The sequence below is a fragment of the Notothenia rossii genome, assembly GCF_949606895.1.
Source record: "Notothenia rossii genome assembly, chromosome: 9".
NCBI lineage: Eukaryota > Metazoa > Chordata > Actinopteri > Perciformes > Nototheniidae > Notothenia > Notothenia rossii.
Window position 1 is genome coordinate 62258973 of NC_136907.1, and position 24561 is coordinate 62283533.

Sequence of the window (24561 nt, forward strand, 5' to 3'; positions counted from 1 at the left end):
GTAAAAGTGTGTTTCTTTATAGGTAAAACAAATATAAATTGTTGCACCTGAGCTGCTAAGATAACAAATTAAGTTAGCCACATTTAGCACATGTTTGCTGTTACGGTATTTGCTAAACTGTTTTCAAATATATCACTATGTTTTACTTAAAACAATTTCAGTGACAATGCTTACACTACAAAGTTGTGACTGCTATGGCAGAAACTCCTATTTCAAGATTTTGTATTAAATCTGTGTTAATATTAAGAGTAAAGTTAATTTCAAGAGAAGCCTAGAAAGACAAAAACACAAAGTGATATTTGAGCTTCACAAGAACATATTTGTCAAACTGAAAAATAAGACTGCAGCTAATTTGTGTGTGCATGACTGTATGCTGTGTGTGTGTGTGTGTGTGTGTGTGTGTGTGTGTGTGTGTGTGTGTGTGTGTGTGTGTGTGTGTGTGTGTGTGTGTGTGTGTGTTTTTGTGTCTTAATAAGAATGTTCCCCAGGGGCCGTGTTCCCAGCAGGCGTCCTAGTTTCCCGGTAATGGAGGAAGGGTTCAGGGACAACCAATCAATGTCAGAGAACGTCTTCCACTCTGCATCAAACCAACGCGCGAGGATGTCACGACAGGAGCCTCCCCCGTCATGTGTGGGTGGAAATTCCGTTTTTTCCAATAATGTAGCCCTGTGGAGATGGGGATTCATTGGGATTGTGCGAAGGCATCTATCTTCAACTCCCTGCACACTTTAATTAAGCTAAATGAAAATATATGTTTGGATAAAATGTGCCTAAATTAACCTTCTGGATAAACTGAACTGATATCAAAGGTAGCATTTCATTCAGATGAGGGGATATATGTTGTTAGGGAATAATTCTCCTAGACTCCTAGATATCTAACCTTTTTGCCCTTTGACGTGTATGACCAACCCTGACGTCTGTTATCTCCTTTAAGGAAATGGGCTGCTTCAGCCATAATGTTGTTGTTCCCATTAATATGACCGGGCAACTCTAGGTCACAGATGGTTTATTGTTGTGGGTACACTGGGACACTTCCTTCTTGGTGTTTGTGGACTTGAGGCCATAAGTGTAAGATGCAAGTAACTCAGTGTTCCCAGCTGTTTAGGCTATCTTCTCAAATATGTTGATTACTCTCTGTGAAACCAGTTAAAAGGTCTAACGAGAGAGAGGCGCTCCAGAATTGATGTGGCAACTCTCCCGTGCAGTCAGACCGTGACTGCTGTGATTTGTTTTGTGAATTCTCCAGCCGAAGCTCCTAAATAAACCATCAGTGTTTGACATCAAAGCTCCTGCTCATCCCGTGTCTCCTTCATGAGTCGGTGACTCCCACTGCATTGCTACACAGAAGTTTCCCCCACATATGTCATACACAAATGAAAGGGTAAGTCAACCATGTGGATTTAATCACTAAATATTAAATATATTCTCACACATTTTTTTCTTTTTGAACTGAAAAACCTAAAAAAGCAGGGAAAATGCTAGGCTCTTGGATGACACCTTTCTTTGAATGTTTAAAATGTAATACCATCAGGTGGTTCCCCGCCTAATTCTATTCCATTGTTTTGAAACTGGTCACTAGGGATTTTGCATTACGCAGAAATTGGCCCAAAAAGTCATACTTTATTTGAAAATTGCCAGATGTAGGTATGAACTCCTACATGTAGTAATATAAAAAAGGCCATATTTTTCTTTTTATATATCAATAGACTTCTCTACTGGGAAGTTTTTCGTATAAAAACACAGATGCCACTCAAACAAACTCAGTCATCATTAATGTTAGAAGTAGGTCATTTTACTTCTATAACAAATAGCAGGTGTAATAAGGTTTATGTCCACCACACACTTTGGTTGGCGGACTTTTAACAGCAGCAGAAATGAGGTCAGGACAAATGAGTCTGAATTGATCCATCAGAGCAGGCCACAGTATTTTGAAGTGTAGGATTCACATTTTCTGCCACAAAACTGACCATTTTGGGCCAATTAAACCCATCGAACATCAATAACAGTGTCCGAAACACAACAAGAAAATGTGATATTAGTTACAAAACTCCAAAAACTTCACAAAGTCTTACAGTTTTACCTCATCTGTTGCACATCACACACATTCTCTCACTAATTACCTGAAATTGCAGTCACCCAATTGTAAACTTATATTTTAGACCTTGTATTTTCAACCGTCTCTACCTCAGTGACCTTGAGCCAAAAATAATAATCAGACACCGGGGACAGTCCTTCAGTCTGCCCTTTGACCGCCTCGCAAAGCCAAATCTCTACTAACATGTTCCCTTTGATTGAGCCCATATCTTTACCTCTTTAAACAGGACTGTGGTTGGCAATTAAAAGTCTTAATCTGAGATGATAACTAACGAAAGAGTTTCCATAGCAACGGTAAAAGTCATTCACAGAGCATGTCAGGCTGTGAAATAAATGTCACACCTCAGTTCACCACGGCCGCTGTTGTGAGATTTTACAAAAACAAAACAGTGATTGTAGCATGCTTCTATTTACAGCGTGTGTCCTTGATAGGCTCCAGTGATGACCGTGTGCTGCATTCACTCAATGGGTGTTTGCTCTACGCATTAACATCTTAACAAACCGCAACATACATGGTTTGTGAACAGGCTGGGAAATAAGATATGTGGATGTGAAGTGGTAGCAATTGTTTTATTGTCACCTGTATTTCTTTCTTTTTATACATGAGAGCACTCTTTTCCCTCCCCTCTCTCTTCTTTCCTCTCCTTTGCTACCTTCTTCCCATCAGTCTCACGCTGGTGCTCTGCTCATTAGCTTTCTGTCAGTCCTGGTTTTTGTCACCTTTTTCCCATTTTTTTACTTTGTATCCTTGTTTCCCTTCTCTCCTACCTCTACTCTTTCTCCTTCGCCCTTCAATGCCCTCTTCCTTGTGTGAATTCAGCAACATATTCTTCAGGGATCTCTTCCGTTTTTCATCACTCGGGCACTTTTTCTTGCTTTTATTTATCACGCCTCGCAATCTGCAATCATTATGAAAGTATGCTTCTTTCTTCAAAGCAGGCTCTGAACCCACATTGCTGCAAAACATTAACTCGAATCGTGACTGCTGTACCCATACGAGTAAGTGAGGGAGCAAAAATAGACAACCGCAGAGAGCTATCGACTTCTCTGTGATGATCGCACACACACACACACACACACACACACACACACACACACACACACACACACACACACACACACACACACACACACACACACACACACACACACACACACACACACACACACACACACACACACACACACACACACACACACACACACACACACACACACACACACACACACACACACACACACACACACACAGAGTGCAGCAGAAAGAGAACATGAACACAATCACACATCACCATCTCCTCACAGCCCTGAGCATAGAGCAGGTGATAGAAACCAAAGTGGAAATGAGGGTAAAAAAAGAGGGAGAGGCGGGAGTGAGAAGAAGAGATGGTGAGAGCTGTGATGACAGAGAAGGAACTTGAATCTTAAAGTGTAATGGCTTTCAAATAGGGCTGCTTCGTGACTTCAGCTTCACTTCCTTTGAAGGGAAGTCAAATCCTCGCATCTGCCCCCCAAACTCACTCACTGATCCTCCTTTAATACGTCCTTCTGTTGGAGGAAAACACCCAGCACTACTGAGTGAGCGTGTGAGGCTATTGTCTGTCCTTTACAAATTGGCACATATACAGCACAGTATTTGCTTTTGTTTACTCCTTGAGTCAAGCTTGTCCCTGGTTAAACTCACAGCATTAAGTCAGGGTGAGAAGAGCCTTTAGATTCTTCCGTCTGAAAACATTTCTCAGGCCTAATCTTCTCCCAGGAATTACTGTTATATATGGCAAGCAATTTATCAGGCCAATCCCTTTATTTGAAAGACACATCTATTTTATCCAGTGACAAAACAGTGTTTTGTCAATTCAGGTTGTCACCATTTAAAAAACTATGCACTTATTATGGGCTGCAACACTCTACAAATAATCAAAATAGCAACATTCTGGAATATTCAGCCACTTTAAGGATTGAAAGCCTCTACATTCAGGGAATACCGATTTCTACTCCCAGTTTAAGACAGTTAGAATTGAATGTTGAAAACAAAACAATCAGCAACGAAGGAAGGACACTGCTAACAGTAGAGTACTAGTGTCAAATGCGATAAAATAACAATAATGTTCGACTAATTACGTGCAATGCAGTCGTTGCTAGCTCCTGCAGTTTATGCTAACACTGCCGACACCTTTTTTTCACCCTTTTGCGTCACCACACAAGTACATTTTGCTCGCGTGCTTATGCCGCATTAATGCTTTTTTAGTATGCGTTTCCTCACTAAAACTCACTATGAGTATTTTTTGGGCCTGACAGACTTGTTCATGAGGGATCTTCCTTATAAAACTTTTGTAAAGCTGCATCTTTATGGCGATAGATAACTAGTAGTCCTTTTCCAAATTGTAATAATTGTCAGTTGACTTTATAATAAATATATAGACTGTTTTTCATCAGCATAACACATTGTGGAAGCCAACTGATTGCTACATTTTCATTGGATTATTCACCGGAAAAGCTCCATAATATTTATAATTGATGTGTTCTTTGAAAACATCAGTTCAGATGTGCATTAACATTAGTTGTACTTAGTCCTCTGCCTGCTTTCATTCAAATGATTCACACAACCTGACATTTCACACCGTTGCATTTACTGTAATTATATATTCCATCTGTTTATTGAGCGTAAACTATAGCTGTAATAACAAACTCAACTTTGAATAACAACCCATTTAGCAGGTGCTCTGCATGTGGCAGTGAGTGCATAATGAGTAATTATTTTCAATTCAGAGCTCGGGAGTCACCTACTCTAGTTTGATAGCAGCGTTCTCTTGTCTTGCGGAGTCAAGGTCAAGCATGGCTAATGGCCAAAACATTGTCATTGTCACATTGACACAGTGGTGGTTAGCGCTGCAGCCAGCCGCTGAATAGCACTCCACGTCATGGAAGTCAACTGAGGGCTGTGGAGATGGAGTGGAAATGTAAAGTGCCACTATGACTGATTCCACTGTCAGATAAGTCATTCGGAGATTACGCTCACTGTAGCAGTGCATTCAAATCATCGCAGGCATGCAAAGACTCCAGTAGCTTGAATGATACTGACCAGAAGAGTTTTGTTTTGTGCTTCACTTCAGACAAAGGCCAGTCTTCTAGAATAAAAACATCTTCCAACTCTTGTAGTATAGAAGTTGGAAACAAAGTCTTGTACGTTTCATTAGCTTCCAATTTATTGAGGAAAACGCAAATATATAGTACTTTGTGCTTAATCCAAGTGCACATGTCAGTTAAGGGACAAAGTGAACTCTAAAAGGTACCCCTCACAGCATTGAACCCCATTGAAAGACTGCTGGAGCTGAAGAGTTGTTATTTCATTACCATACTGATGACATTTTGAGGTTGGACTTTAGTATTAGCTATGACAGGTGAAGTTTTTCATCTGTGTCTCAGTACGCAAACACACAGACATCGCACACAATATGGAGGCTTTTTGAGTAAAATTCAGATTCGTATTCTCTGTGCACTACTGGACTTCACTTGAAGGATCTGCTCTTCGGCCAGTTAAAGCAAAAAGGAAAAAAACTGCACGTAATCACACCTGAATTGTCAATAAAGGGTTTTCTTTCAACCAAATAGTCTTTCTGTGAGTTTGAGGATGCTCCCCTACTCAAACACATCTCCCAAAAGAAACTGGGGGCAAGGCACAAAAACCTCTTCGCAAATATATAAGCAAGCGCAGATGTAAAAGAGAAAAACTTTAAAAAAAAATTGTTTCAAAATGCATGACCCCTCCCTAGAACACAACAGGATATGAAACGCAACTGCACATCCGCTTAAAATCCCAGCGTATGTTTTGCCAAAAATCAATACATTTTGGCAAGGACTTTGACCTTAGTCTCATCTTAGTTCAAGAAACATTTAACCCTCATCAGTTTTGAATTGTACCTCTGTGAGTGCTTGGTGAATGAAACAGGCGGTGTCAGGAGACACCTCCCAAGGTGACTTCTCTTCCACCATGATGGCGTCCAGCGTGGCCTTCTCAAGAATGACATCAAAGGACGCTTCAGGAAAGGAGAGTTGGCGCACGTCCATCTGTTGCCAGGTCATTCCCAGGCAGTGGCTGTACCTGGCACCCATTGTACTGATGCACACAGAAGAGTAGTCTATGTTGGTGATGGAGCGGTAACCGGCACTGTACATGTCTCCACTCATACTGCTGTTTCCACAACCTGAAGGGAGAGAAAAGGGAATCATGTCGGGAGATAAAAGAAGGTCTTAGAGAAAGATGAGCATGATAGGTGAAGAAGAACAGAAAGAGGGAGGGAGACTGAAACCAATATGTCTCTGATGACTCAACTCCCTAATCTGTTTTCCAGTATGAGTTTATGATTGTGTTATCAATATGGCAACACAATATTACTGAGGAGTAACTTCCTATCATGGAAACAAAGGATGTTATGACGGGGATCGCCACCACACACACAGTCTTTATTTGATCAAGCTGCCATTCAATCATGAGCACCAAGCAGAGATGGAAACCACACACTCCAGACGACCATATGGGCGCTCGTATAAAGTGTTTTCAGGGGAGAGCCGTCTAACATGACCTCAGACTGCACAAAATCTGTCACAAGCAACAAGCTTTCAACTTGTAGACTGTCACCGAGTGACGCATGGATGAAAGCCAGGGAAGGAAATGAAAGGGGACAAAAGAAAAAAGTGAAGATTGCCTCTCATGTAGCACGTCAAGATGAAAATAATCTACTGAATGCTGCATCTCACCTTTTGGATCAGATGACTCATAGATCGTGTGGATGTGAAGAGGAGGAGGAGGAGGTGTGGGTGGAGAAGACATGCAGGAGAAAAAGGGAAAGGTGCAGTAGGCGGAGGACGTGGGGGGGACATATACACTATCTGATGCACAGAAACAGTGTCAGTAAAGGTGAAGTTCATGAGTGTTAGCCGTGGAGATGATCATATAATCTTGCATTTATTGAAGTCTGTGTGTCGGTGAATCTGGGGGGAGGGGGGCGGGGGGGAAGAGGGTGTGAGAGGTGGGGCTTTGACTTCCACTGCAAACGTGTGGCTGCCGCTTGTTATCACCTTTATGCTTCGAACTAATTACCAGCCTCCAAATGCTGTGTAAGTGTGTGTGTGTGTGAACATGTGCACTAGATTGTAGGATCTATTCAGATAGCAGCCTCACACACTTAGCAACACATTCAGGTGTGTGTGTATCTTGTAGAAACCTCTCATGTATGTTGTGCTCTTATAATGACTTAGTCTTGACAGGCATATACATACATGGATAACGGAAATCAGTATATTAAAAACTATGAAAACAGAAATGAAGTGACTAGGAGATAAGCAACACCAGCTATACTCCACTGATGGGGTGTGTGTGTGTGTGTGTGTGTGTGTGTGTGTGTGTGTGTGTGTGTGTGTGTGTGTGTGTGTGTGTGTGTGTGTGTGTCACTTGATGGCTATCCCTGTGACGTTGGCTTCAGATATAAGGAGGCAATATGTCAGCATTGCGGGTCACAGGGACATATCATTGAATGCTTTCTTTATGGATGTCTGGAAGAAGACAGAATGTTTCAGGGTTGAATTGCAAAGGCTCAACAGGTTATTTTAGATTTGTCTATTTTAGAACATTACTTTAGGTGTGCCAAAAGCAAGCAACAGCTTTGGAAAACCCATGTTGCATGTAGAGAGGCTAGCATTAAAACGTAGAAGAATATTTCTAATAAAGAATCTGAGATATTATAAGAAATGATGGCATTATTCAATCCGTCCACAAATAATATTTAGTTAAAGGTTCAATTAAAAAGGTCAGTGGCCTTGTTTCATGCCCAGGTTTGGTGCTCTCCAGAGTGGGTTAAATCCTTGCTGCACTCCCCTCTCAAATCCCCAAGCATGCCATACATTGTTTCCAGAGGGTTTCCCCCCGCTGACACAGCTTGTGTGTGTGTGTGTGTGTGTGTGTGTGTGTGTGTGTGTGTGTGTGTGTGTGTGTGTGTGTGTGTGTGTGTGTGTGTGTGTGTGTGTATCTGTGTTTTCTTTTTCCATGCACTCGGGGGTGTCACATGACAGGTCATTCCTCGGGGTTGTCACGACAATTATAGTCGCCAAGCTGTCATCAAGGAAACTATTCTTATTTTAGATTTGTGACATCAGCTGGTGCCCCCCGCAACCTCTGACCCTAACACACAAACACACACACGCTTACTAACTTTACCTGCACACACACACACGCACACACGCACACACGCACACACGCACATACACACACACACACACACACACGTTCAGACTGCAGAGGGAAGAAGTGGTTTGATATTACATTACATTTCATTTAGCAGACGCTTTTATCCAAAGCAACTTACAATAAGTGCATTCGACCAAGAAGATACAAACTTGAAGAAAACAGAATCAAATACAGTGGGGCAAAAAAGTATTTAGTCAGCCACCAATTGTGCAAGTTCTCCCACTTAAAAAGATGAGAGAGGCCTGTAATTTTCATCCTAGGTATACCTCAACTATGAGAGACAAAATGAGAAAAAAAAAAATCCAGAAATTCACATTGTCTGATTTTTAAAGAATTTATTTGCAAATTAAGGTGGAAAATAAGTATTTGGTCAATAACAAAAGTTCCTCTCAATACTTTGGTATATACCCTTTGTTGGCAATGACAGAGGTCAAACGTTTTCTGTAAGTCTTCACAAGGTTTTCACACACTGTTGCTGGTATTTTGGCCCATTCCTCCATGCAGATCTCCTCTAGAGCGGTGATGTTTTGGGGCTGTCGCTGGGCAACACGGACTTTCAACTCCCTCCAAAGATTTTCTATGGGGTTGAGATCTGGAGACCGGCTAGGCCACTCCAGGACCTTGAAATGCTTCTTACGAAGCCACTCCTTCGTTGCCCGGGCGGTGTGTTTGGGATCATTGTCATGCTGAAAGACCCAGCCACGTTTCATCTTCAATGCCCTTGCTGATGGAAGGAGGTTGTCACTCAAAATCTCACGATACATGGCCCCATTCATTCTTTCCTTTACACGGATCAGTCGTCCTGGTCCCTTTGCAGAAAAACAGCCCCAAAGCATGATGTTTCCACCCCCATGTTTCACAGTAGGTATGGTGTTCTTTGGATGCAACTCAGCATTCTTTCTCCTCCAAACACGTCTAGTTGAGTTTTTACCAAAAAGTTCTATTTTGGTTTCATCTGACCATATGACATTCTCCCAATCCTCTTCTGGATCATCTAAATGCTCTCTAGCAAACTTCAGAGGGGCCTGGACATGTACTGGCTTAAGCAGGGGGACACGTCTGGCACTGCAGGATTTGAGTCCCTGGCGGCGTTACTGATGGTAGCCTTTGTTACTTTGGTCCCAGCTCTCTGCAGGTCATTGACTAGGTCCCCCCGTGTGGTTCTGGGATCTTTGCTCACCGTTCTTGTGATCATTTTGACCCCACGGGGTGAGATCTTGCGTGGAGCCCCAGATCGAGGGAGATTATCAGTGGTCTTGTATGTCTTCCATTTTCTAATAATTGCTCCCACAGTTGATTTCTTCACACCAAGCTGCTTACCTATTGCAGATTCAGTCTTCCCAGCCTGGTGCAGGTCTACAATTTTGTTTCTGGTGTCCTTTGACAGCTCTTTGGTCTTGGCCATAGTGGAGTTTGGAGTGTGACTGTTTGAGGTCGTGGACAGGTGTCTTTTATACTGATAAGGAGTTCAAACAAGTGCCATTAATACAGTTAACGAGTGGAGGACAGAGGAGGATCTTAAAGAAGAAGTTACAGGTCTGTGAGAGCCAGAAATCTTGTTTGTTTGTAGGTGACCAAATACTTATTTTACCGAGGAATTTACCAATTCATTCATTAAAAATCCTACAATGTGATTTCCTGGATTCTTTCCCCCCATTCTGTCTCTCATAGTTGAAGTGTACCTAGGATGAAAATTACAGGCCTCTCTCATCTTTTTAAGTGGGAGAACTTGCACAATTGGTGGCTGACTAAATACTTTTTTGCCCCACTGTAAGTACATTAGGTTTCATAGAGCCAACACATTTCAAGTGCTACTCAACAGGCTTTAGATAAGCCAGTCCTTTGTTAGTATATAAGTGCTTAGTTAGTATCTAAGTGCGATATGTAGTTCTATGTGCATGTAAGGGCAGATCCTCCAGTGTATGTATCACGTGCGTTTATGTGACAAAGGTTTATTCAGGATACCATGCCAGTCTGGAGCCTGGAGTCTGTTGTTCCTCCAGCTGGAAGCCAGGAAGCTAAAAGCTCCTGATAACGCATCCTAACTGGATTATCCAGAGCGACAGAGAGGCAGACTATAGTTAGAGGAGTCCTATCACCTCGTTCTGCTGGCTGTGTGAGTGTGCATGTGATGGAAAATGTGAGTCCTGTCCCCTATAAAGCATCCTACCCCTCATAAAAATAAATTGTGGTGAACGCCCGTCATCTGCTTGTGACGTGTAAAGTGCATTTGTTATTCATGTCTCTGTGTCTGTTTATACAGGGAATGATGCACATGCCACGTTGTTGTTTTTGGTTTTTTTAAATAGGAGAAGAAAATCAGCCACAGAGAGGAATGTTGTCCAAACATGGAGGTTCCTTCCTGCAGACTTGGTGATGCTCAGCCCAACAATGGTATCCTGTTGCATGACTGACCTGAGAAACCCTTTGATATTCAAGAAAAACACTTGACACGTGAGTCTCACAGGAAGGAGAATCTCAGAGTTAATCCACTGGAATAATGCGCCGTTCCTTTGCACGGTACACGGTCGTCTGACCAAACAGCAGAAAAAAAGGGAAGAAATACAAAATAAAAAAATGAGCAGAATGTAGCTTCCTAAATTATACTGTTAAATTACAATTTCCCCACGATAGGGAAAGGCTTATGTAGTTCAATCAATCAATCCATGAAATACATGAAATACATGTCATAAGAGAAGAAAACAGACGTGATTTTATTGTAAACAGTAGAACTAATTCGATAAAAACCTGAGTTTCACAAGTGCGACTGTCATCTGCCGGTATTTTGGGGTTTTCCCCCACTAGGAAAACCTCGTCCAACACGTTGCTAAGCTAAATAATCAAGATAGCTGCCTACGTGGGTGCTCACATCATTTATAGCACAAGCATACAGGATAGTGTTACAGCAGAGTGTCGACTGGTAAATGTAAACTCATAGCTACGCTTTGAAGATTACATCAAATATTTACATGAGTTTGTTTTCCATGTAGCGGTGCTGCTCATCAGAATATGAGAAGATTTGTTTTTCTCCAAAACAATCACATCTTAATTTGGAATGCAACCCCAGCCCCTCCTCACACCACAAATGTCAGCCAAGATTGAAGGTTCCTTTGTAGTCATTTTACTAGTTTAAAGTCACGCTACTTGACTCTTACACAACCTAAACTGTTGGAGATCTGACCTTTGGGCGATCAGATGACCTCCATCCACATAAACAGCAACTCTACAGAGTCCATCTATGGTCAGGAGGGGTGGTGGGTGGGGAACCCCTGCGAAGGAGCCAGCGGTATGAAATATCAAAGCTGCTATCTGTGCGGTGAGACGGCGCAGCAGTGGAAACTCCATGATGTCAGAGGCATCCAGGGTACTCAGTCTTATCTGAGACTGGTGTAGACACATTAAGGATGGGGACTGGGGCCAGTGGTGATGAAAGCTGATGGTTGCATGTGCTCTAGCAACAACACGGAGGCCCACCACCCCCGCTCACTGAGTGTGGGCTAGCCCGAGGTAAACTGACACCGCGGTGACCCTTCACAGGGTTCAGCTGCAAGTACTGTAAATGTCAACATGTGGAAAAAAGAATAGTGAAGTGTTTGTGTTTGTGTGTGCGTGCACATTAATCACAAGGCTACATGTAAGTGTATGTGCCTACGGTTGTATGAGTGGATGTTTGGACATGTCACTCAATAACATTTTACGAAAAAAACATTACTTATATAACATAGTCGAGTATTTTTTATTTCACATGTGTGTAGCAAGTCTTGGTGTGTGTGATTTTGACTGTGACTGGTCATGTCAGGTTATTGGGGGCCTGCACATGTGCCTGTGTTTGAGTGTGTGCACTGTGACAATGATGAAAGTGGACAGTGTCACAGTGGGTCTTTTTTTAACCAATTACCTCAAGTTATTTTCTCCCACTGTTTTTTGATTAATTAGTTATACGAATTATTATGACAGGCAGTTATTGACATTTACATGCAATTACAGACACACAACGAACGCACAGACTCGTCTTACATGTATGTTACTTATATGGACTCTTAAGGCATCTTGAACTACATGAAATCAAACCACCGGGCAAAGGTAAATTAAAAAGCTAATTATATTTGTTACTGCTCCAAAGGACCTCACTTGAAGGCAGGGTTTTACAGAGAGACGATTAGAGATAACTTTCTGACAGTCTCACCTTGAAGGCATTCATGGTGTTGAACTTCAGCTGAGTTTCTGATTAAAAATGCACAGCTTTCCAAGAGTTGTGCTGACTGAAACAGCATCGCAGCTGGTTCGGCCTCACACTGAGACAGAGGAGTGAGAGGATTGAGGAAGGATTGGGGAGAGGTAGAGGTGGAAAAAAGCAGAAGGAAGATAAAACACTAGAGGAGACAGGGGACACAAAGAGTAAAACAAATTAAACAAACAGAGGGTGTGAAAGAAGTCATGGAAGGGGAGAGGGAAAGCAAAAGAGGTCAAAATTAATTGTTAGGAAAAGAAGGATTTGTCCTGTCAATGACAAAACATGACAGAAAAAAAGAATAAAGCTGGAGTTGATAAACTACTAAAGCAAGACAAGGGCGAAATGAGAGGTGAGGGAGAAGAGATAAGACTGTCATTATATTACATTGTGCACATACATCAACAGCTAGCATCTATTTGTGCTAAAGGGATATTTAAATAAACAAAACGCTGTATGTTTGGGTACGTACAAGCTAATCTGAACACAGCCTCTCCTTTGCATCTTCGCCAGATTTAGAAATTCTTTATTTCCATGTTTTATAAAGGAGTTTCAGATGCTCCGGAGAAGTTGCATCAGCACGTGGCCAGATGAAATGTTCTCAAATCAAACGCTCGGCTCTTCCGGCAAGTTCTCCTTACAAGTCTCTTCTTCCCCTTCTCTCACAAAAGCAACCTCAGTTACGTAACCGGGTACACGAGATAATTAGTGACTGAATAATTAAGCGGGCGCCCGTGATAGTGTGACTGTTTGATGGAGTGTGTGTGTGTGTGTGTGTGTGTGTGGGTGTGTGTGTGTGTGTGTGTGTGTGTGTGTGTGTGTGTGTGTGTGTGTGTGTGTGTGTGTGTGTGTGTGTGTGTGTGTGTGTGTGTGTTTGATGGAGGACTTTTGGAAGGACTCCATTATATGAATGTGCCTCTCTGCTGTGGCACCGAGCCCACAGCTTCTCTCAGATCCAAAAACACCAACAGTCACCAGGAACAGGGGCTTCGTAAAGGGCAATGAGAGGAGAGACACATCTTTTCTATCTTTTGAGCCAGAATTAAGTTATTGAAAGCGTCCTACGCCCCTCTTTATGATACCTTTATGATATGTATGCCTTGTTACCTTCCCTACCAGAATTCTTACAATACCACTAGGTCAAGCTTTTGCTGTACACATGTGCAACACTACTGTCATTTATTATTTTTTCTGTATTAGTATTGTTTTGATTTGCTAATTGTGTTTGGTTTGTGAAGCCTTTTGAGATACCTTTGTGTATGAAAAGTGCTATATAAATAAAGGTTGATTTGATACTGTCTGGATCTTAAGCCCTCCCTGTCCTCAGCGGGGTCAAACAACAGCCGAAGAAATCTGCGCTGCAGTTTAAGTCTGGTGATCAAGAACAATGGATAGAGCGCTCACATGACAGCAGTGCAGCTGTCAGACAAAGTCGGGGAGATGAGAGCAGCGGGGGTGACTGAGAGTGGGAGTGGAAGAGAGACAGAGGGACAGACAGAGAGGGACAGAGAGAGAGAGACTGAGGTGGGAAGCCCAAATGATGCAATTGGATCTTTCTGTGTAACTGAAGAACTACTTTCAGCACGAACACACAGCATGGGTCAGGTGTGTCACTGCAGGTCAGGTCCTTGTAAAGCATCATGTTGTGACCTGTTTGACTTCCAGAAACAACAACAACAAATCCTCCCTTCAAATGAAACATACAGGCCCAATACAGCTGAGAGAGTATTATTGTGTCCATCTCTATTTCTCAAAGTTTCCATCCCACTGAAGTGTCTCTACAAAACTCAGATCAACGGTATATTGCTGATCACATTATGACATCCTTCATCACAATTGATGAAATTACACTAGAAACATGAACACCATCTGAAGGTGTCTGGTGGTGGATGATGGTCACTTCAAATGTATATTCCATAGAGTTAGTTGACTTTATTTGGATGATTTACTAACTCATTTAACGCCCAGGAGAAGCCACATATAACAGTATTTTGGGCTACTGCTAGGGCTGCTCAATTAATCGTATTTTAATCGCAATTCCGATTATGGCTTGCAACGATTACGAAAACAACGTAATCGAAATAAAACGATTATTTTTTTATTATTATTATTAACTTTACTTTCTTTCTTTTTTTATTAAAATTTTTTTGTATTGGTTTTTCAGTTGAATTATACTTAAAGTTCAAGGTAATCAACTGTTAAAAACATACTGTTCACATTTTTTCTCTCCAATAAATTGATGTTTTTAAAGTAAATAGATAATCGTTTTTAATAATCGTGATATCAATTATTGACCCAAATAATCAAAATTATGATTTTTGCGATAATCGAGCAGCCCTAGCTACTGCTAAACAATTTTAAATTGTAAATGTTATAGCACAGTTGTTGGTCAGTCTTTGGGTCCAAACCGAAATATTACAACAACCAGTGGATGCATTGCCATCAAACTGTATACAGACATCTATGGTCCCCTCAGGATGAATTAGAATAACAAGGCTATAAACCCTTCTTCCTTTAAAAACCGGGCTCTTTGAGAATGTTTTAATGTGTCTTATGTTATGGTCACTTTTATCATTTTGGTTTCAATCAAAACATGGTGCCATAGTTGCCAAATTCATCAAAAAATGTACCCAGAATCTGAGAGTGAATTCAGCTGCAGATTGAATAGGTTGTTTGTTTTTTTGGGTAATCTTTAGGCTTGTGGCTTTTGCTTTTATCAAAGAAACCAGATATATTCTAACACAGTTGCTCATCACTTGTACTAATCATTCAGGAAAGTGCATCAGCTACAATTAACATTATTTACTGGGGAAATGAATGGTACACTTTGCAGCTCAACGCCCTGTATGGGAGCATCTGCATTCAATATTCTTCTCCATTAATTCATTCCGGTTTTTGCTCTAATTTGTCCCATAAGGCTTAATTAGTCTCTTTCAAACAGTCTGGCTGTGCGCCAAACCTCCGGCACATTAACACGGTAAGTGACACCTTTCCCTGTTCCACCGCGTCGTATGGAAAATCACCAACACCTTGCTCATCAAACCACAGCAGTCACAATAGCACTCATTATTTTTTATCAAACACTTGGCAGGATTCACATTATGAAATTAAAACCGATATTTCAGCAATAACATCTCTCTCAGTATTTTCAATTCACCAAAGTGGGCTGTTTTCCTTCTCCCTCCCCTTGATGTTCATTAAAGCCACGCTGAGTCAGTGGCAGAGGCACCAATATTTATTTTTCCGTCAGCCTATTCTAGCAAAAAAAAGTGTGTGTGTGTGTCTTGTGTACTGTTTGTTCTCTTCTTGTTTTAATCGGTCATGTTGCAGCAGAGAGGAACGTTATGATTCAGTAAAACAATGTGTGTGCATTTGGGTTTACAGGAATCATTTCTCTGTTCCCTTTAATCTGCGACAAATCCAACTCACCTACCGTGACACACACACACACACACACACACACACACACACACACACACACACACACACACACACACACACACACACACACACACACACACACACACACACACACACACACACACACACACACACACACACACACACACACACACACACACACACACACACACACACACACACACACACACACACACACACACACACACCACATCAGTGGAGTATAGCTGGTGTTGCTTATCTCCTAGTCACTTCATTTCTGTTTTCATAGTTTTTAATATACTGATCTCCGTTATCCATGTATGTGTATGTAAATGAGGCCAAAACTAAGACAAATCTCAGAGCTCCAGAGATTGCAATGTTTGTGGAGAGTCTGACACATGCTGGGAACAAGAACACAAATACACAAAGAGATACACGAGTTTAGCCACACACACACACACACACATTATTGTGTAGAGGAGGAAGAGAGGGTAAAACAGCAGTACAGGCTTTTTCAATTAGCCACCTGCCAAGACCACGTCTGTGAGAAAATGAAATGGCCGAGAAAGCACAGGTATTCTCAGGTCTTTAAAACACATACACACTAAATATGAGCAGTCCTTTCTTGGCCCTCACACACCAAACACACACACACAGAATCTCAAACTTGACGGGTTCATTTTCTGCCTGGTTGGCAGGTGAGTTTGTCAGTTCAAGGTGCCTGCGTCTGTATGTAAATGGCTCTGCTGCCTGACCTTGCTGTGATTATGCATATGGATCGGGTTTTTCAAATGAGAGCCGGCGCTGTGTGGGAACTTTATGGCTGACCAAGCATATTGATCCCTGCAGGAGGAAGTAGCATGTCTCTCTGCAGTGTCATTGTGTCAGAGTCTAATCTAAGTCGGAGCTCTGAATCAGCCGTGCTGAGAGAAATTCTGGGCCCCATGACAAGAGCTCACTCTGGGCCCTAAAACACTTGGAGCTCCCTAACTCACTCAGTGTCATTTATTGTGTTTCGACAATTTAATCATTTATTGCAGCCTCAAATTGAAATGTGCCTTTTAGCAAAATGTTGAAATGTCCTTTCAGACATGGGTCACACTGCGGAGTTATACCTTACTTCCACTGAGAGCTCCGTCAATGAGCACACTAATATTAAAGGTGGGGTATGTGATTCACTTCAGAAACACTTTTTGTTATATTCCATGGAATGCTCTTAACATCCCGATAGCAATGAATATATTAAATGCTTTGACAATAAATACATAAAAAAATGTCATCAGTGGAAGCCGTGGTACTGTAAAAAGCTAGACCAATCCTTTTAGCCGGCCCGGCTAAAATAACTGGATGGCCTACCTGCCTGTCAGCCTTCCATCTGTGCACAAACTTATCTCATGCCCTCATTGGTCATGTGTGTGTGTGTGTGTGTGTGTGTGTGTGTGTGTGTGTGTGTGTGTGTGTGTGTGTGTGTGTGTGTGTGTGTGTGTGTGTGTGTGTGTGTGTGTGTGTGTGTGTGTGTGTGTGTGTGTGTGTGTGTGTGTGTGTGTGTGTGTGTGTGTGTGTGTGTGTGTGTGTGTGTGTGTGTGTGTGTGTGTGTGTGTGTAAGGAAGTCTGAAGGAAGGGGCAGATTTTTTTCGGCTGCATACTTTCAAATTCTAGCTTACTCAAGCTGGTTTCTCCATTCTTACCCACCCTCAAGCTGTTGAAAGCATTTTATGATAAACTTGTAACTGCAGACTCCATTAAACACCATCTTTCTTGTTAATATAGTGTAGCAGTTCATAATCTAAGTCATTAAGTGACACTCATTAACTTCTGTTACAGCTAGCTAAATGGCAACATCTGCTGTCTGCCTCTAATGGTGCAGGTGTTGACAAATATATGATAAAACAGAAAACCGGTAATAACCACTGACTGTTTGAATTCATCCCGTGGAACTAGAACCTCAGAATTCAATGGTTCTGGCTAGGGCTGCTCGATTATGGCAAAATCATAATCTCGATTATGTGGGTCAATAATTGATATCACGATTATTAAAAACATCCATTTACTTTGAAAACATTCATTTATTGAAAAATAAATAAAAAATGTGAACAGTATGTTTTTAGCAGTTGATTACCCTCACCTTTAAGTATAATTCAGCTGAAAAACCAATAAAAAAAACCAATAAAAAAAGTTGTTTTATTTCGATTATGTTGTTTTCATAATCGCTGCAAGCCAAAATCGTAATTGCGATTAAAATACGATTAATTGAGCAGCCCTAGTTCTGGCTGTACTTCCAACAGGTGATCACAAAAAATGAGTGTAGTTTGTACCAACACGTTAGCATGGTGTGCCGTCTGCTTACAGGCCACCAGTGAGCAGCTGACAGCATGAAGATGCTAATGAAGAGTGAGTCAGCCTCTGAGACAGGCTGCTGGATGAAGATGGTAATTAATGCTGCATGCTTCATCCCCTCCTCTGATGTGCTGCTACACGCAATATGCCAAAGCCTCATCTTTATTCTTCACTGCTTCCTGACAGACACACACACACACACACACACACACACACACACACACACACACACACACACACACACACACACACACACACACACACACACACACACACACACACACACACACACACACACACACACACACACACACACACACACACACACACACACACACACACACACACACACACACACACACACACACACACACACACACACACACACACACACACACACACACTCTGATGTTCCAGCTGCTTGTCTGATACTTCACAAGGAAACTATTATTTTTCATTGATTCACTTCTGTCTTCATTAAGTCAATTGCATAATCACACAAGAGTGCGAGTCAAGAAAGGTCGCACGGCATCCACTGCCCGACTGCCTGAGAACTGGACCATACTGGAGAACATGAGATACACACACGAGAACACACCCATGATAGTCTGTTCTCGCTGAATCATGAACACTTCCTGTTTGGCAGGAGCTTGGTGTTCTTGGTCCATGAGAAAGGCCAGAAACAAGAAGAGGAGGAGGTGAGAAGGAGGACATGAGGAGAAGTCAGAGTGTGTGTGTGTGTGTGTGTGTGTGTGTGTGTGTGTGTGTGTGTGTGTGTGTGTGTGTGTGTGTGTGTGTGTGTGTGTGTGTGTGTGTGTGTGTGTGTGTGTGTGTGTGTGTGTGTGTGTGTGTGTGTGTGTGTGTGTGTGTGTGTGTGTGTGTGTGTGTGTGTGTGTGTCACGGTAGGTGAGTTGGATTTGTCGCAGTTTAAAGGGAACAGAGAAATGATTCCTGTAAACCCAAATGCTCACACTCACACATTGCTTTGCTGAATCATAACGTTCCTCTCTGCTGCAACATGACAGATTAAAACAAGAAGAGAACAAACAGTGCACAAGACACACACACATACTTTCTTGCTAGAATAGGCTGACGGAAAAATAAATATTGGTGCCTCTGCGACTGACTCAATGTGGCTTTATTGTTGAGTAATCTTTCATGCATGAAAGTCACAACATCGTTTCTAGCCTAATATATAACGATTTTCAGGTTTTTCTAGTTTATATCAATTTGAAAGAAATATATATTTGTTTTGGAATGACAAAAAAAGACTTATGAATTTTGAGAAACATGTTTCCCTATTTTCTGACATTTTATAGACCAAACAAATAAATGAATATGGTTGATAATTGGCAAACAAATGTTATAGATTCAGCCTTTATATAAAATCCACTCACATCCACCTGTCTGTGACATGAAGACTGGTGCTCCCTGCAACTGCTCATGTAAAACCAACACTGTGATGTCACTCACTCAGCCAGGAGGAAGTACTTATATGGCCGTGGACTGCAAGAGAGCGGTGGAAGGGGACTGTAGTAATATGCAGTACGTGCTCCGAGGCTACCTGCAGTGTGGAGAGGGATGCTGACACTCTCCAGGCTGCAGGAGATTGACAGAGAGGATGAATGACTCTCCATTTGGTTGAAACTGGATGAGAATGGCTGGGAGCATGAATGAGGATAAAAGCGGAGGACTTTAGTGGGTGGGGTATGAAGGGAAAGGGAAGAGATGCGGAAGAAGAGCAGGCTGAGATAGACGAATGTGAAAAGGAGTAATTGGCAAGTGCGACGATAAAGAGGAGAGCAGAGAGGCTGGAAGGGAACGGGTGGTATGACGTATTTAGAGACTTCTCCAACTCTCTCTTCTCTCTGCTGTTTTCTCTATTAAGCATCTCTGCTGCAGCGTGGACTCCAACTGCATACTTGATGAGAGAGCCAGCAAAGTCCCAACTCTCAACACACACACACACACACACACACACACACACACACACACACACACACACACACACACACACACACACACACACACACACACACACACACACACACACACACACACACACACACACACACACACACACACACACACACACACACACACACACACACACACACACACACACACACACACACACACACACACACACACACACACACACACTGTTTGATGATGCAGTGCCAGGCTAGCGCCGAGTCTGGCACCAATCCTGAACGCAATGATACCATTGCATGTCTCTCTCACTCACACACACACACACACACACACACACACACACACACACACACACACACACACACACACACACACACACACACACACACACACACACACACACACACACACACACACACACACACACACACACACACACACACACACACACACACACACACACACACACACACACACACACACACACACACACACACACACACACACACACACACACTCACATCAAGTCACAAGAGTGGTTCCACTGTTTGTTTTCACCTCTGTTTTCCATCTGAAGATGTGATCAGAGAAGATGCATTTCAGAAGAGCAACGCAACATACCAACCAAAAAGAAAGGAAAATCGCCACTTCAATGTTGTGTTGTCATTAAAACATACATATACACACCCACACATACATAGCAGGCCTGAAGCAGACAATAACGTTTAGTTTGAGACCTGTAGTCATATTCATATGTATGGCATCATACACCACCTACTGTATAGGCGAGAAAGATAATTATCCGATTCATATACACAGCAGCTTGTAAATCAAGCTATATTATTCACTAGCTTAGCTACCCTAATGAAACAAATATATTCATTTTGCTAACACATTACACACCATTGCCACACAACAGTTATGTGTGAGGTTGTGGCTAATAATAAGACGGCATGTCCAAAATGAAGGTGCTAACTTGCTGATGCTTGGCAGGTAAAACGTTTACCATCGTCACATTCCACCATGTGGACCATCTGACTGTGTCATCTGAGACATTACAATATTTTTTCTTTTTACAGAGTACTTTTCACATAATAAAAAAAACGGCCCTGAAACAACGCAAAAAATGCAGACAAGATTTCTCATTTCTTTATATAAACCAGTTATATAAAAAAAAAAAAGCCCCTCCCCTCATGACCCTACCTGCCCCTAAGACACACAAACTATAAATACACACGCATCAGCATGAGCAAAATCACACACACACACACAGTGATATTACTAGAAGCAGATTAAAGTCAGTTTTAGTGGATCAACAGCTGAACAGCCTTGCCAGACAATTTTCTCTCTGAAGATAAGCAGTAATTCATAAATATGTGTACAGACGATGATTCGCCACGACCAAGGGCTGTCCATGAGGAATTGGACAATCAGATCCAAATAGTTAACTGTGTGATGAGTGAATGAGTTCATACGGCTGCGTCGAGTATTTACAGACAACAGTCATCTGGGTAGAGATGTTTTCTGTATTAGTCAAATACATGTAGAGATTTGTATGGCTTTATTGCAAAACAGCCCAAAAAAATGAATTCAAGCTACAATATATCACAATATTAGCATTCCCACAAGGAGACATTTTAAATACATCCTTATCGTACAAAATAACTCAAAGTCTGAATTCACATTGATTTGTTTAAGATGGGTGACTGCCACAAAAACACTTAAGTTTGCTTACGAGATATCAAAGGGGGAACATAGGAGCCTCATTTGGCTTGTTTCACCCCAAACCAGTAAATAGGAAGTGACTCATCAGTGCTGCTGAGTTTCAGTTGCCACATAATCACATAAACGTGGAGTTTTAAGAGCTGTTATATCTGTCAGTCAACTTACAAGAAACTGTGCAGATGTTTTGGTCCTATACAATGTTTTTATGAATGTAACTATGTAGGAAATGACGAGCCTCTACTGATTGGTCAGTTGTTTCTCTCACAGAGGGAATCCGTCATCACAGACCTATTTGAAATCGTCAAATCTGAGATGTTTGTGGTCCGGAAGCAACTAGAAACATGTAGCATGAAAACATGGAGTTTTTCAAAATATAACTGAGAAAATGATGGTTGGAAAGAAATGGCCGAAGAGGTGGAGGCTGATAAGTGCCATTAACCCTTATCCTTTTCAACATTACTTTACAGGATCAACATCTACGTCTTCCAGAGCTTATCCTCTCTCTTTTTTGTATTTGTGTGTGGTCATACAACCGGAGGACCAAATTATCTGGAAACAAATTGTCTCTCCCTTTCAATCTCAATCACACTAGCCCTCAACCCCCTTCAGCGATTACTTGGAAATGCATCCTGAAGAAGATTAAGACCTTAAAAAAAGGGAAGGGGTGGAAGGCAGCGATGAGAGGAGGCGGTTCAGGAAGATGGGACAAATCTAATGCTTGGGCGAGGGTGAAGTCTGCTGCCAAAAAGTAGTTACATCATCGTAGGTCAGCGCAGCAAAGTGTAATCATGATAGAGATGAGAGGATGAAGGGATGAGAGAGGGAGGAGGAAAGAGAGGAAGAAGAGGATGACAGACCAGATGTCAGATGAAATGAGCTAGACTGGATGTAGATGTGAAAACATGCCTAATTGGGGTGAGGGGGGGGTGTCATTTAGCACTTTTTGCACGAAAGTTAAATAGTATGTAATCTCAGTGCATATATACTCATCCATGCAACTTAGGCGAAAAAGACTCCGAATGTGCCGTGTCAAATATCAATAACTCTAACGCTTCTCAGCATAGCACCAATCCAATCTATTTCTATAGCACATTTAAAAACAACAGAGTTGAACAAAGTGCTGTACATCAACAACTTTAGAAAAACATAGCATACATACATAAAAAACAGATAGGACATGAAACAAATGTAAAACACGAGACGATGAAACCAGATCAGAAGCCACAGACTGAGAAACTCTCCTACATGACGTAAAAACAATACAAAACACAAGTAAGATAAAAACCCAAATTTAACAGCACAAGTGTCACGTGGTCTGTAAATGCAAGGGAAAAGAAGTGGGTTTTTAAACGATATTTAAAAACAGGCAGAGTTGGAGCGAGTCTAACCTGGAGGGCAATTCGTTCCATACTTTTGGAGCTGCAACAGAAAAGGCTCTGTCTCCTCGCTGCTTTAACCTCGATTTAGGGACTACCAGAAGGAGTCTGTCAGCAGACCTTAGTGACCGTGTGGGTGTGTATGGTTTTAAAAGATCTGCCAAGTACGGTGGGGCTAAACCGTTTAGGGCTTTGTAGGCAAACAGTAACATTTTAAATTGTATTCTAAAATTGACTGGTAGCCAATGTAAAGAGGCGAGTACAGGCGTAATATGTTCACCCCTGCCTGTCCTTGTAAGGAGGCGTGCAGCAGCATTCTGGACCAGCTGTTGGCGTGACAGGGAAGCCTTGCTTACTCCAATGCAGTAATCCAGTTTAGTGGATATAAAACAATGTATTACTTTCTCAAAGTCATTAAAAGAAAGGAAAGGCTTGACCTTTGCTAAAATTCTTAGCTGAGAAAAGCTGGATTTTACCACAGAATTGATCTGTTTGTCTAGTTTAACATCACAATCAATCCGTACACCCAGGTTTGTTACAATGGGTTTCACATATGGGACAAGAGAATCCAGCACAGGCGGGGCGTTGGGACCACCGCCGGGTCCAAACATTATCATCTCTGTCTTTTTTTCATTGAATTTTAAAAAGTTCAAGGCCTTCTAGGCTCTGATGTCCTGCAGACAATCAGACAGAAGAGGGTTTGGGTCATTTATTTTCAGGGGCATGTAGATTTGTGAGTCATCTGCATAAAAATTAAATGAGACGCCACTTTTTTAGATGATACCGCCCAGGGGGAGCAGGTACAGGGAAATTAAAATCGGCCCCAGAATAGAGCCTTGGGGTACCCCGTACGGGAGATGAGCAGAGGAGGAGGTGAAATCATCAAGATTTACATTCAAACTTCTTTCAGACAGATACGACTTGAACCAGTCTAGAGCAGTACCACTGATTCCCACAGAATGCTGCAGGCGAGAAATGAGAATGCTGTGATCTACAGTGTCAAAGGCAGCTGTAAGGTCTGAAAGTTTAAGAAGGGGTTTAAACCCAGACTGGAATACCTCAAGAATGCCATGCACATTTAAGAAAGACTGCAACTGCTTCAGTACCACTTTTTCTAAGATTTTGGACATAAAAGGAAGTTTAGAGATTGATTGAACATTTAGAAAATTGTCACCAGGGCACCTTACCTCCACCATTCCTCCCTCCACCTCTTTCTA

At 41.9% G+C, this 24561-nt stretch overlaps 1 protein-coding gene across 3 annotated transcripts in view; it reads right to left on the reverse strand.

Moving 5' to 3' along the window:
- The window catches only part of ece2a (endothelin converting enzyme 2a), a 76193-nt gene that overhangs the window by 33485 nt on the left and 18147 nt on the right, over nt 1-24561 (reverse strand). For 2 of the 3 annotated variants that reach the window (XM_079650502.1, XM_079650503.1), the window contains one exon: nt 6016-6299. In XM_079650502.1, the coding sequence (XP_079506628.1) occupies nt 6016-6299 (284 nt within the window). Of the gene's footprint in view, nt 1-6015; nt 6300-12524; nt 12634-24561 lie in introns of all 3 variants that reach the window. The other variant, XM_079650504.1, reaches the window with a different exon arrangement.